Source organism: Jaculus jaculus, chromosome 1, assembly GCF_020740685.1.
Source record: "Jaculus jaculus isolate mJacJac1 chromosome 1, mJacJac1.mat.Y.cur, whole genome shotgun sequence".
Lineage (NCBI taxonomy): Eukaryota > Metazoa > Chordata > Mammalia > Rodentia > Dipodidae > Jaculus > Jaculus jaculus.
Genome location: NC_059102.1, coordinates 207,131,792 through 207,146,485, shown reverse-complemented (window position 1 = coordinate 207,146,485; position 14,694 = coordinate 207,131,792). Strand labels below are relative to the sequence as shown.

Below are 14,694 nucleotides of genomic sequence, written 5' to 3'. Positions count from 1 at the left end.
AATACCTGTTATGACAAGGTGTTTTATGGGATTTGGTGTTTCCCTATGTTTTGTACTTTTATCAGCCTGCTCAATTTTTGGTTGCTGTGCTCTTTTTTCATGTTGGCTTTTGACATTGGTTATTGGACTCTTCTTTGTGAAATATTCCCTGAAGTAGTCTCTGTAGGTTTAGCTTTGTGTTCGTATAATCATAGTGTTGCCATTTTCATGGAAAGTTTTCCTTTCACCATCTATTATGAGGGATACTCTTGCTGGGTAGTATAGCTTAAGTTGGAAGCCATAGATTTTTAGTCTTTGAAGTGTTTCATTCCAAACCCTTGAGGCTTTCAAGTTTTCCATTGAGAAATCTGAGGTAATTCTAATAGATTAATACCTTTATATATATAGTGAGTTGTTTCTCTTGCTGCTTTTAGAACTCTCTCTTTGTTTCAACTGTTAAGTACTTTAACTAGGTTAACAAGTTTAACAAGGTTGTGCCTTGGAGAGTTTCTACTTTGGTCCTATCTCTTTGGTGTTTGTGGGCTCCTTGTGTCTGGATGGTTCTCCCTGTTAAGAGGCTTGGGATTTTTTTTTCAATACTTTTGTTGAATATGTTCTCTATGTGTGGCCTGGATTTCGTCTCCTTCTGGTAAACCCATGACCATTTTGTCATTCTAAGGTTTGCTATAGTTCCCTTGTATTCTGTTCACTTGATTGTTTTGAACTTAGCAGTTTTTGGCCTCCTGATAAGTTTCTTCTGACTTATCTTCTAGGTCAGAGATTCTATCTTCCACATGAATAACTCAGTTAGTGAGGGGTTATAGAGAGTTTTTTTTAAAGCTCTATTAGATTTTTGTTTTCTGTTATTTGCATTATGTCTATCTCTTTTTTGAGGAGTGATTTTAGTTAAAGTTCTGATTTTATTTATGCTTCCTGTAATTCATTCTTGTATTTGATCAAGTCTTCAATAAGTTTAATCAATTAGTTATGGAGATCTTCCATTTGTTAACTCACCTTCAATTCACTTATATCTCTGTTGAAGGTTCTAATGTTTTCTTCAATCAAGTTAAGCCTAGTGGCAAAAGCTGAATGCTCTAAGAGATGATTCTGTTCAATTTCATTGATACAATTGTTTGATTTTTGATGGTTGCTTCCAATTCAGCAATTGTTGTGATCAGGGTTACATTGATTATTGTGTTTTCATTTTGAGATTGAATTTTTGATTTCTCTATGATTTCATTGGATGCTTCCATTGTGGGACTAGGCATCCTTGGTGGATCTCTCAGTTTTTTGACTTTTGTTGGATTTTAGTGTGTTGTCCACCCATCCTGGGGAAACACTGTATTATCTTCTTTGTGGGGTCTTCAGGGGTGATATATTTTAAATGTGAACCAGTGTACTGGTGTACAATGATGTTATAACCACGGATGTGCACACTGTGGAGATTGCAGGTACATCAAAGTTACCTGGGGACTGGGAGCTCTGGTTTACTCACTTCACTTGCTCATACTCTTGAGCACACGGGGACTATGGGTTGAAGAACCAGGATCCAGGAAGTGGGAGAGTCAGGAGCAAGTGACCAGCTTCTACAGTGGTCCATATACCCTCTGACTTAGAGGAATAGGGATTTGGGTACCCAGGACCCAGTCAGGAGACCAGAGGAAAAGGCCTGCTTAAAGAGCTCACACACAGGGACCAGCATTTCCAAGGCATCAGCAAGGGTACCAGAACCAGGGAACTGGGAGGTGGGGGACCAACTACCATCCCTGGCCTACTCATTCCATGCTATGTGCATCCTGTGGCACAGGGTATCCAGGGATTGGGGACTCAGAGACACTTCAATCGGGAAGGCAAGGCAAGGGTCTTACTTCTTCAGCAAGCTCACAGGATCCAAGCAGCCTCAATCCAGTAGGGTTCAGGAAACTGGGAGTTGCTGGGGAACAGGGAGCTTTGGCCTACTCACTCCTGAACACACACCCTTCCCCAAACCTGTGATTTTTAAGCTGTCTTATAAGGTAGTTTGTATAGAAAGTTGGAGAGGTGCTTTAGGGGAATCAATAATATTAACAAAGATTTTGACTGAAACACACAGAACTGAATACAATATGCATTGATGCTAAGAAGGTAATTAATATCACAGTAGGTATGTGATGCTTTTTGGAATAACAGTTAATAATCAAGAGCAGGACTTATCTCATGACATGAATTTTTTCCCACTGAAATTTCTTGTTGTACCAATTAAATACCAAAATCAACAACCCTTTATAGGTGGATCTGGGGGTGAAGTAGACACCTATTTTCAAAGATCAGATCCAGCAACATTTTCACATCTGTTTGAATCCTTGATCTCTGAGAGTAAATGAAATAATAATTCCACACTCCTTTGTAAATGGATTGGAACTCTAACATCCAAATATGACCAGACTAGACACGTAAATGCCTTACAAATCTTTAAGAATTGGATCATCAGAATCTTTGAATATTCTAAAACCCAGGCTTTTAGATACATTGCTCCAGAGAAATGAATGATGAGATGAACAAAATAAAAATGAAAAAGAAATAGTGAGATTTCAGATAAGGTAAAAGACACTGGACTTTTTTGGAGTGGAAAAGCGCAGTCAGAAGAGAGCAGCAACACTGATAGCTAAACAAAAAATCAAACTGTATAAGTGTTGCCTGTTTTATAAATATGAGACACTTCACATCCTTGTAAAAGGCATAATACTACATTCATAACAGACTTTCAAAATGTTAGCTATTATTAACAAGGAAATTATTTCATATTTAAATAAGTTTATAAAGGTTTCTGTAAGTGATGATTATTCTGTGATGTTTTATCTCTGTTTAAAGCAAGATTTGTGGAGCTGGGGGTATAGCCCATAGTACAGTACTCCAGAGAGAGAGAGAAAGAAAGTTAACCTGATATAATTCTTCATTTTTTTCAAGGCTATCCTGGACCAAAAGGTCAAAAAGGAGAAAAAGGAAGTGGAAGCATGTTAAGTAAGTCTATACTTTCTTGTTTCCCATATTCACTTTTGTAATGAATAAAATTCTGGTAGTTGTGGTCTGGGCATGACACAAATGTTGAGAATCTCACCATTGGTCCATAGAGATACTGAGAAGGCAGCCAGAGTTTTCTCCAAATAAAACAAACTAATTGGAGTGAACCAAGAGAATAGAAGACAAAAATCTTCCAACCATATCCTTTTGCATTCTGCTTTAGTGACAAGGGTTATTAAAAAAAAAAAAAAATCCTGAAAAAAACTGTTCAATTTTCAAGTCAATTTCTATCAACTGAAGGAAAATCAAACTTATAAATAGAAACAATTAAAGCCTCCCTTCCTCCTCAGAGAGATAACCAAAGCTTTATATATAAAAATTTGGACAACATAAGAACCTTAACAATTTAATTCTCTGATAGCCAGTGTTTTCATTTTATTTTGCTAAAACCTTGAAAAGGTCTTATTCCATATTCTTGACTTTCACTCCTTCAACAGAAGAGATCTCAGAACAGAGAGCTTTGCCACTAGAATATACACCTCATGTGAAAACAAAACAAACAAACAAAAAACAACTATAAATTGGACTGTAAAAATTAAATATCAGGGCTGGAGAGATGGCTTAGCGGTTAAGCACTTGCCTGTGAAGCCTAAGGACCCCGGTTAGAGGCTCGGTTCCCCAGGTCCCACTTTAACCAGATGCACAAGGGGGCGCACACGTCTGGAGTTCATTTGCGGAGGCTGGAAGCCCTGGTGTGCCCATTCTCTCTCTCTCCCTCTATCTGTCTTTCTCTCTGTGTCTGTCACTCTCAAATTAAAAAAAAATAAATATCAAATTAGGTCAATTAATTTTATAACCTTTATGCAGTTAGCTGTGTGTTTACACCAAGTCTATATTAATATAAGGGTTACAAATAGCAATGAGCCATAATTGCTTTCTTGTAATCAAAGATCTTTTACCCTGTCTTCCCTATGTGACATGCATGTATGATTATGGGCATAGCAGTTTTAAACACAAAAATCATGATCTGTTTAGGTAAGGGTCTGTTTTAGACAGAGTACAGCAAATTGTTAGATTACCAAGATCTTGTTTACAAAAGCATATTCAAAATTTTGAATGAGGTGGCATAAACCTTTAACACTAGCATTCAGGAGATATAACTAGGAAAATTACTGTGAGAGTGAGGCCAGTCTTAGACTACATAGTATATTGAAGCTCAGCCTGGGCTAGAACAAGACCCTACCTCCAAAAAAAACATTGTAGGTCAGGAGAAATTGCTCAGTGTTTTAGGCATTTACCTGCAAAGCCAAAGAACCCATGTTCAATTCCCCAGTACCCATGTAAGTCAGAATAACAAGGTGCCACATGCATCTGGAGTTCATTTGCAGGGCTAGAGGACCTGGCATCTCACTCTCTATATATCTATCTGATTCTCTCTCTCTCTCTCTCTCTCTCTCTCTCTCTCTCTCTCTCTTTCTCAAATAAATAAACAAAATAAAACATATATATTTTTTAAAGCATTGAAATAAACAGCTTCAGGACTCTGAGATGAACCTCCAAACCAGGCACAATTATGGAAGAAGGGATTTATTGAAGCTTACAGATCAAGGGGAAGTTCCATAATGGCAGTAGAAGTTGACTGTTTTTCACAGGTCTAAGGGAGAGAGAAAAGCCATCCACCACCATGAGCAGCATGCAAGGATATTTGGAAACTCCAAGCAAAGTCAAAGTTCTCTGCATATCTTTAGACTGGAATTTCAGATCCAACTCCACACGTTAGGGCTGGATAATAGGATCCACACACAGTGACACTTCCTGCAGCCAAGTGCCATTGATCTAAATGACAAACTGTAATAAAATCCTAAATATATTAGAGGCCATATATTCAAAGTACCACATTCTGTCCATAGTCCCTACAGTCTTTATCAGTTTAAGATACTTCTAAAGTCTGAAATACAATCTGAGATTTAATATGATCTTATAATTGTGAGTCCTGTAAAATCAAAACAAGTTATATATTTTCAACATACAAAGGCAGAAAGTAAACATTTTCAATTTTTATAAGGCATAGTAAGGAGATATTGAAACAATGCCAACTCAATAACTATCAAGCAAACATCAAGCTTCTATAGTTCCAGTCCAGTATAATCAGCGACCAGTGAGGAGCCTCTGGACTTTTCAAATTCACCCCTCTAGCTGGGCTGAATAGCCAGAGAAAACTTCCATCCTGAGGCAACAGCCTTCATGATTGTCCTTGTATAGGTCTAATATATCCAAAAGATCTTAAGGTCTCCTTGTCAACCATTGTCTATCTTTTAATGGCTTTGCCAACTTCTTTCTTAGGGACATCATGTCCCATCTATATTCCGTGTCTCAACAGTGGTTCCTGGAACCATGCCACACATTTTTTATGTTTCCAAAACTAATACCATGTGTGCAGGACACAGCCATATTTTCAATTCAGGGAGAAAATAAATTGTAACCTTGAAAACAAGGTTCCTTTTCTATTCAACTCTTTCCAAAAGAATTTACATTCCTATCATAGTCTTTCCTCAGGCATACTTTTTGTAGTTTTAATGTAATGCAGTTGGGTCATCTTCTTTAAGAATGCTAATGTGCTTGACAATATTAGCTACAGAAAACTAAACTCAGTCTGTGTCAGTCAATTTTAAACTTGCTTGAAATTTTCCAACTTAAAATCTTAAATCTCTCAATCTCTATCTTTAGCCAAGCATACCATTCCATTAAAAATTTAATCTTGATCAAACTGTTTGGGCCTAGGCAGCAGAACACAGCCAGCCCTTATGCCAGTAGCCCAGTTCCAATTCTCTCTCTGTAGTCTTTCTTTCCCCTTACAAATTTCATAAGCCAAACTTCCAAATGCAATTCTTTCTTCACTTAGCATTCCAAAACTCTCATCAGAATAGTCCATGAACTTGTCTTACCACTCTAGGTGTCTTCAGTTGCAAGCACCAAGTCCATGCCTATTCTTCCAAAACAAGTTTCAAAAGACCAAAATCCTTATGGTCAGATTGCTCAGCCAGGTACCAATTCTGTAGTACACAGTTTCAGGTCACTGAGATAAACCTCCATACTAGGCATAGTTATGGAAGAAAGAATTTATTGAAGTTTGTAGATGAAAGGGAAGTTCCACAATGGCAGAAGTTATCCCTCTTTCACAAGATCAAGGAGAGACAGAGAGAGAGGCCACAAACCACCACCAGCAAGCAAGCACACTTAGGGACTCCAGGCAGAGATTAAGTACTCTGTATATATTTGGACTGCAATTCAATATCCACCCCACACCTAAGGGCTGGGCCCTAGATTCCACCCACGGTGATTCCAGCCAGGTGGATGTTTTAAATTACAAATTGTAATAAAATTCTGAACATATTGGGGACCATCCATTCAAACTACCACAAATTCTTTTTTCATAAAAATCATTGTTTTAACCTAATACTATGAATGAATAGCACCTTAAAAAATGTAGGGTCATGGTTGTGAACACTAGTCATTAGAGACTTGTGTAACCATGACACTCAACATTGAGTAATACAGAGCAGTGGCATCTTCTCATATCATGTTCCTGTTTCCCATAGTTATGCTTAGAAGAGTAAAGAATGGAAATGTGAGATATATTTTATCCTCCTTTGGATCCATGTTTTTCCTAAAGGAACAAATTTTTTTCCTGCTGCATGTGTTTATCACTCCTCTCATCCATTTAATTTCAGTCAAGTTTCTTCAAGTCTTGTCTCTATACTTACATGGATCTTTATCTCTACTGTTTTAAGATATATCTTTATTCCTGATCTCCTTTCCCTTGGGTTTTCTCTGAGCTTCTAACATTTGACTCTCCTTGAGTTTGTCAGGTAAGTAACTTCTTTATATTTTTAGTCTATAAACTGAACATCTACAGTCGTTTGATACCACCAGAAGTTATCAAACGCTTGCAATAGCTTTTCAGCAATATTTAGAAATTTCAGTTACAGATTTTTCATGGATATTTTGGAATTTAGGGCTGGAGAGATGGCTTATCAATATGTGAATACTTTGTGTGGATAAAGCAGTAATATTTTATATGCACACTAGCACACAAAACCCCTCTGTATTCTTGTCCATGGGTCCCCCAAGAAGTATACAACTCCACGCTACTTCAAAAGTAGAATCAGTCATGTGCATGCACATCTGACATAAATAGGTACTGTCCTTTATGTGTTCAATTGTCAGTGCCATTTCATGTGCCTCGTTCTCTTTTATTTCAGCCAGTATACATTATTTTGGCACAGAGTGTCTGAATTAATAGGAAACAATGATTAATGAAATTTATTAATATATTAATATTATAATTATTATAATAGCTATTTGGAACCATTGTCTTGAGTTCTTAATGATTTTTACTTATTTCCAGTATATTTGGTAAACAATGTGACATTCAGCATTCTCATACTATATTGGGAGAATATTTTTAAATACATTTATTGATGGATTGACCTTAAATACATTTATTGATGGAGAGCGAGAGAGAGAGAGAGAGAGAAAGAGAGAGAGAGAGAGAGAGAGAGGGAGGGAGGGAATGATTGGGTGCACTAGAGTCTCTAACCACTGTAAACAAACTCCAACACATGTGCCACCATATACATCTGGCTTTATGTGGATACTGGGGAGTTGAACCTGAGTTCATAGGCTTCACAGGCAACCTACTTAACTGCTAAGCCATCTTTCTCCAGCCCTGTGAGAATATTTTTAACAGAAGGTTTACTATAGGTAGAATCAATAGTTCAAAGGCTGTACTTCAAATGGATCATAAAGCTTATACCAATATTTTCTGTACAAAAATATCATATTCCCCACAATTTAGTTATTCTATATGAAAAGTCTACTGAGTAACTTTGCATAAATTGTATGTGTTTCAGACATGATTTAAATATCATAACATAATCAATGGCTTCCTCTGTGTCAGGACCAGCATAACTCCCTGATCATATTAGGGCAGCGCCCTTTTAAGATCAGGGGGGATGGGCAGGACATCTTGAGCTACCATCTCTCTAACTGGCCTTTCACCTCTGGACAAGTCATCAGCACAACTGACTTCAACGATCCCTTTGCAACTCCTCCATATGACCTTGGCTCCTGTGTCATGCCATGCCTCGTTCGTGTATCTACATGTCTTCCTCTCCTGATCCTGGGTGTTGTTTGAGCCTCCACTGCCATGTTTATACAGCTCTCCTCCACACTCCCTGTCTGTCCCTGATGCCCTCAGCCTGGATGACACTATATTATGACTGGTGGTATATTGCACCTTCTCAACAGCCTCTGTCATCTGTTCAATCTGCCCAGTCTTATTGAACTCAATTTAATACACTAGGTTATTAGAAAAATCTTATGGATACCAAGTTTATATGGGTTTTTTAAGCATAAAATATTGTGATCAAAAGGAATAAGAGTGGCTTAGAAGAAAATCTATCCATCCACTCGTTCATTAACTCATACATCAGCATGTGTTTATTCCATACCTCTGGGAACAGGCAATAGATAGAAAGTTATATATTTTCACTGAACTTTCAGAGATAATTTCCCTTAAGAGTTGCAAATATCCAGGCATTTACAACACTGCAGATCTATATTGAGAAAAGATCAGGGCTATGTTTGTGTTGAGAGGAGATAAATATTTTAATACTTTCAATATTAAAATAGATTTATTCTTATTTGTTTATTTCACTTTCTAGCCTTCTTATTCTTTAAATTACTACATATATGCATATGTGTACATATAAATAAATATATAAAACATTATAAGCCCCCATATATATATATATATATATATATATATATATATACACACATAATGTTTTAAAGTGAAGTAAAGTGGAATTTGAATAATTTATTCAACTATCTGAATGAAACCCAAAGTTTATTTCCTTAAATTATGTGTCCATTTCAAATCAAAAACCACATTTTGGTCATGAAAACAATACTAGACATACCATAACTTTTCATTCCAGAAATCTTTTTGTGTTTATGTTTTAAGTATATATCCTGGATAATAAAAAAAAAATATGTTGGTAGATTTGAGGCTAATTTGTTTAAGCAGAGAGGGGAAGAAATTTTAAAAGAAAGATGAAAGAAAAATGACAAAAAATTAAGAAAGTACAGGGGGAAAAGTTGAGAGATTACGTTTTTTAAAATTTTTGAGTGCCTCTCTTTGGCTTAATGAAATACATTTTTGAAAACCTACTTTTTTTTTTTCAAGTTTTAACACATAGTCCCATGGTTCTCAGTACTAAGGTGGTAGTAGAATTCTACATGGCATGTCTGTGTATATCTCACTATTCCTATTTTGTGTCCTGTCAAATGACAACATCATATCTTACCTTAGGAACAACTGAGATATTGCATGTGAAGATACTCTAAAGGCATAAACTTTTGGCAGCCATATTTTATGAGTCATAGTATCCTCCCTGAACAAAATAGCTGTCCCTCCCTTGCTGGTGCAATGCAGATATGTGAAAAGCAATCAAAATAGGAGAAAAGCAAATTGGAAATTCCAGGAACCACACTAATGTCATGGATGAACAGAGAGATGTGAGAGAATGAAACAAGATTTTATATTTGGTTGATCAATACAAGTATGACTAGATCACAAGTCAATGAGTTTGTTTTTGCTGAGCAGAAGAGCATTAGTCGTAAATAATAGAAGTAGCTAAACAGAGTGCATGCCACAAGCCAGAGCCATCAACGGAGATCAGAAGAAAATGTCAATCTAATAAAACAAGAGTTTGGGATTTGTAGGACAAAGCCCGAGACCAAGACATTTCTGTTGGGAAAAATTTTTAAAGTGTAGTTGCAAAATAATGTGGTCAGCGGTATTAGCTGGGTCTGGCCTTGCATGACACTGAAATGTTATCAAATATATTCATAGAAATAAACAAGAGAAAGACCAAGAGAATCAGAAGCCCTAAGTGTTCTGCAGCATTAATATACTAGCAATATTAAATTGCTAGTTTAAGCAAAAATACAAAGAAAATTGGGTCTGTGTGAGTGGTTTACTTTATCATCCAATCCTTACTGCACTGGAGGCTAGGTCAAGTGTGGGAGACTTCTTGAACCAATACAGTAGGCATGGTTTTGCAGTACACTAGCTGCACACAAAATGGTCCTGACCCTAGAGATCCTGGAGACACTTTCAAACAATTCAGTCTCAAGTCAACTCACATTTCAAACTCTATAGAAATGGTTAGGAGTGGGATACTAGCCTAAACCTTCCAAATGAGGGGAGAATATCTAGGCTTTTATTTTTAGATGAAAATAGATGGTGAAAATTCTGTTAAAATGCACAAGTTATACAAATCTTAGAGTGGGTGGTGGAGAAAAGTTTTTCTTTGTTAAGTTCTCACCCTAAATGGGAGGTGTAAGTGCTTTAGTCAAGCCAAGGAACCAAGCACACAAACAGTGGGGGACACTATCGTAGGATTCCATTACTTATTTATGATCTTTTAGTGTGTTTTAATGTACTTTGGTCTTACCCAATGGTAATTTGTGTTTTCATTTATAGTGAGGACAAATCTCATTCTTTTTTTTTTAATTTTTTATTTATTTATTTGAGAGTGACAGACACAGAGAGAAAGACAGGTAGAGGGAGAGAGAGAGAATGGGCGCGCCAGGGCTTCCAGCCTCTGCAAACGAACTCCAGACGCGTGCGCCCCCTTGTGCATCTGGCTAACGTGGGACCTTGGGGAACGGAGCCTCGAACCGGGGTCCTTAGGCTTCACAGGCAAGCGCTTAACCGCTACGCCATCTCTCCAGCCCAAATCTCATTCTTAAATAAACTTCTGGTCTTTCTCAAGGCATCTGTTGATCAAAGTAAACTCTTTTCCAATCACGAATCAATCAAGATAATGAACATTTCCAGGGCATTTGCTATGTAACCAGGTGTGCTTGATACATTATCATATCTAGTACTCAGAAAAGTTACTGGGTAAGTACCATGAGTATTGTCATTTAGTAAATTATAATCTGAAGCTTTCCACTAATAAATGGAAGAACAGAAACTCAATGACACACCTATCGACCTCCCAAGTCCCATGACTCACTAAATACTCTTCCACTAGTTTTATTTTTTATGCACATTATTGCAAAAAATTAATATGAAGTATGTGAATGTGAATTAAGAGAGGTTTGTAATAAGAAAATTTGAAATTTGAAAATTCCATTCTCTATGAATGAGCCTAACAAGTTGAAGAAACTAAGGAGACAGAAATTTGTACAATAGGTCATATTCCAAAGCTTCCTTCTTGAGTCATCTTTGTTTATATTTCCTTCTTCATAACTGTTGCAAATATTGCCTGAGTTTCTCCTGTAAGTCTGTTACTCAGACATACTGTCTTCCTGAACTGTTCACAAAGTTTCCATTACCACCAATGAGAGTTACTTATGTGCGGTTTGGGAGGAGCAAACTGATAAAACTCTACCTTTATTTCAGTAACTAGCAGAGTTTTCATATTTTCAGTATCAGCTGTCAGCTTTGAATTTTTTTTTCTAGCAGCATGATTTATAAGCTAGTAGATCAGTATACCCAAACAATAAAATGAAATAAATACTGCTTTTTGTGACAATTATATCATGTTTAAAGCTTTATGCAATGCCCCTAGTTTTTGATAAAAAGCCTACTTCACTCCACTAACATAATAGCTGTGTCCCTAGTAGTGTGACGTCTTGTAAATTGAAATAGGAGTGTTAAATCCATAACGGATCAAGTGGTTTGTATTTGTCCTGTTTGGTTCCTATCTTCAATGCTTCTTGGAACCTAATTTGCACTAGAACCAAATAGATGTGTAAATATCAACGTAGTTCCCCACCCCAGAGTCTGCACAAGAAAATTTTGAGTTCAGCCAGTACGTGCAGGACACAGATGGAAAAGGACCTCTAGCACTGTCCTCACTGCTTCCCATCTCCCGTAACCTGTCAGGAGCAAAGTGCCTTTCTCTTTGCTCTCCAGAGAATTGGCCACCACTTTCTGTTCCACTGTAAGCAATTTTGCTTTCCATGAACACACCATTTATTTTATTCAAATTAAAGCACATTCTGAACATAGGTTGTCAAGTATGGTTGATCCCCTCAGTTTGTCTTCTATGGAAATGTGCTTCCCTAAGAATGGGAATCATATAACCAAGTCCTCCAGAACAGAATAACTAGATCATATGTGCAGTATCCCAGAATCACCCTCACTCCATCATGGATCATGGGATAACATACAGATCTACAGATGTTTGATCTTTGTTGGAGTGCTAAATTTGCTCTCATTGTCTACTTTCCTTAAAATTTTACAACCTGCTTGATCCACAGCTAAGTAAAACACTGAATCCTATGCATCTTAGGTAGCAATTTAAATGTTTCTAATGTGAATTGTGTAGCAAAATGGCACTACTTTCTAGCCCTATATTGTATATGTCTGAAATTTCACTTTTTAGAAATGATGGCAGGTAAATCCTATTAACTGACTACAAATTTTCAATTTCTATACATAAGATTTTCATGCTTTATCAGGTAATTCATTTGTCCCTTAATACCCAACATTACCTTTACCCAGAAATACAATTTGCCAACAAAGAACAATGTAACATATAAATCATAGGGAGTAACCCATTCAATCATTCAAAATTATCATTAGTATAGTTGGCACAATTGTCACACACACACACACACACACACACACACACACATATGAAAATTGGAATTATTACATATGTATACATGTTAAAACATATGTATATATACTATATATATTTAAGCCCAGAGCCTTGTACATTCAAGTACTATCCCTCTGAGGTACACCCTGTCCTTAATTAAGAGAAATAATCCTTTTTGATTTAAATTTTTTGGAGACAGGCTCTCACTGTAGCCCAGGCTGGCAGTATATGTATAATCCTCTTGCCTTAGCTCCTTGAATGCTAGGATTACAAGTATAACACCACACCCAGATAAAATATGATCATAGTTGGAAGGGAGGTTTCATGTATTCAAATCACAGCATAGCAGTTATAAAATCCTTAATATCCATCTATACAGAAAAAGCTTGCACTGTCAAATTTATGTCTGCTGGGTTTCTTATTATCATTTTTTATTTCTTCTTGTTTTAAAATACTCAAAAATACAGAAGGTAAGTGGAAATGAAAATATATTATTGTACTTTCATAATCAAAACAAATCCAAGCCATGCATGGTGTGGTGGTACACACCTTTAATCCCAGCATTTGGGTGGCAGAGGTAGGAAGATCCACCAGGAGCTCAAGGCTGGCCTGGGCTAACATAGGAACCTACTTCAAAAAAAAAAAAATACACAGAATACCCCAGACTAGATAGCTGGTATAACAAATTTACTCTTTCACAGTTCTAGATATCAGAAGTCAGAAAGGAAGGTGCAAGTAGGATGAATTTCTTCTGAAAGTCCCTGCTTGGCTTGTACAAATGGCCTTTGTCAATCATGGCAGCAGGGACCAAATTTTCTCTCTTAAGACACCAACACTTCTCTATTTCACTCTTCTCCCTTAGTTTAAATTCAGTTACCTCTATGAAGCCTTAACTCAGATGACAGTCACACAGCATACAGTGGCTCATTGTATAAATTTGAGACATAACTGGAAGTCCAGAATAGGAAAGTATCAAAAATTGACCCTGACCCCAAGTCCCAGTGAATGATATTTCATCTTTATGAATGAATGAGTACATGCTAATCAACACTATGACTATGAACATTCTTGTGTTAGCATCTTTACAGAAAAAGGATGCCAGTCTATCTAGAAATTTCTATCAGTTTTTCTTAAAGACAGCCTTAATCATATCATAAAAAAATTTGAGTTATTTTGATCTTATAATATATGAGAACGATTTCAGTTTTGTTTCTTAACAAAGTTATGTTTTTACATTTCAATAAACTTGTTTTACATTATAATGCATCATGAACTCAAAAGTATTAACTCTATTAATGTAACTTAAGAGGATAAATACTGGTATTGATTTGATTGCTAACAGAATGAACTTGGCAATAATTACATTTTGCTCAAGTAATTTTGACCAATCCATCAGATAAAGCAGTTAAGTAGGGTGGAGGATAGTGGCCCACACATATAATATTAGCAATTGGGATACTAAGGCATGGTAATGACAGTTGAGGCCAGCATGAGAATAACCTATTGGACTTTTGTTAAACACACATTGTAGATTTGACATAAAGAGATTCAAATTTTAGGGGATTTGTACCCTGTACTGGTTTAGGGTATATAAATACATATATATTACATATACTGTTTTGGAGATTGGGCTGTTGGTAGTGTCATTAAGGTAACAGATTTTTTAAATCATGTAGTGTTTTTTAATATTTATTCTTGTTTATTTATTTGAGAGCAACATACAAAGAGAGAAAGAGGAAGAAAGAAAATGGGCCTCTAGCCACTGCAAACAAACTCCAGATGTGTGCACCCCCTTGTGCATCTGGCTAACGTGGGTCCTGGGAAATCAAGCCTTGAATCGGGGTCCTTAGACTTCACTGGCAAGCGCTTAACCACTAAGCCATCTCTTCAGCCCTTATGTAGTGTTTTATTGTTGCTATCACCCTTTTGCAGACATTCGACCAATAATCTGAATTTTTATTAGTTATGGACATACTCAGTATGTAAACAGCACATGTTGATACCATCCTTTCCTTAATCCCTGTACAAG

The 14,694-nt window shown here is 36.6% G+C and overlaps 1 protein-coding gene across 5 annotated transcripts in view; it reads left to right on the top strand.

Annotated features, from left to right (window-relative positions):
• The window catches only part of Msr1 (macrophage scavenger receptor 1), a 103,157-nt gene that overhangs the window by 40,769 nt on the left and 47,694 nt on the right, over positions 1 to 14,694 (top strand). For 2 of the 5 annotated variants that reach the window (XM_045142440.1, XM_004657066.2), the window contains one exon: positions 2,926 to 2,979. In XM_045142440.1, the coding sequence (XP_044998375.1) occupies positions 2,926 to 2,979 (54 nt within the window). Of the gene's footprint in view, positions 1 to 2,925; positions 2,980 to 3,089; positions 3,157 to 7,892; positions 8,698 to 14,694 lie in introns of those variants that run through there. The other 3 variants (XM_045142443.1, XM_045142444.1, XM_045142441.1) reach the window with 3 other exon arrangements.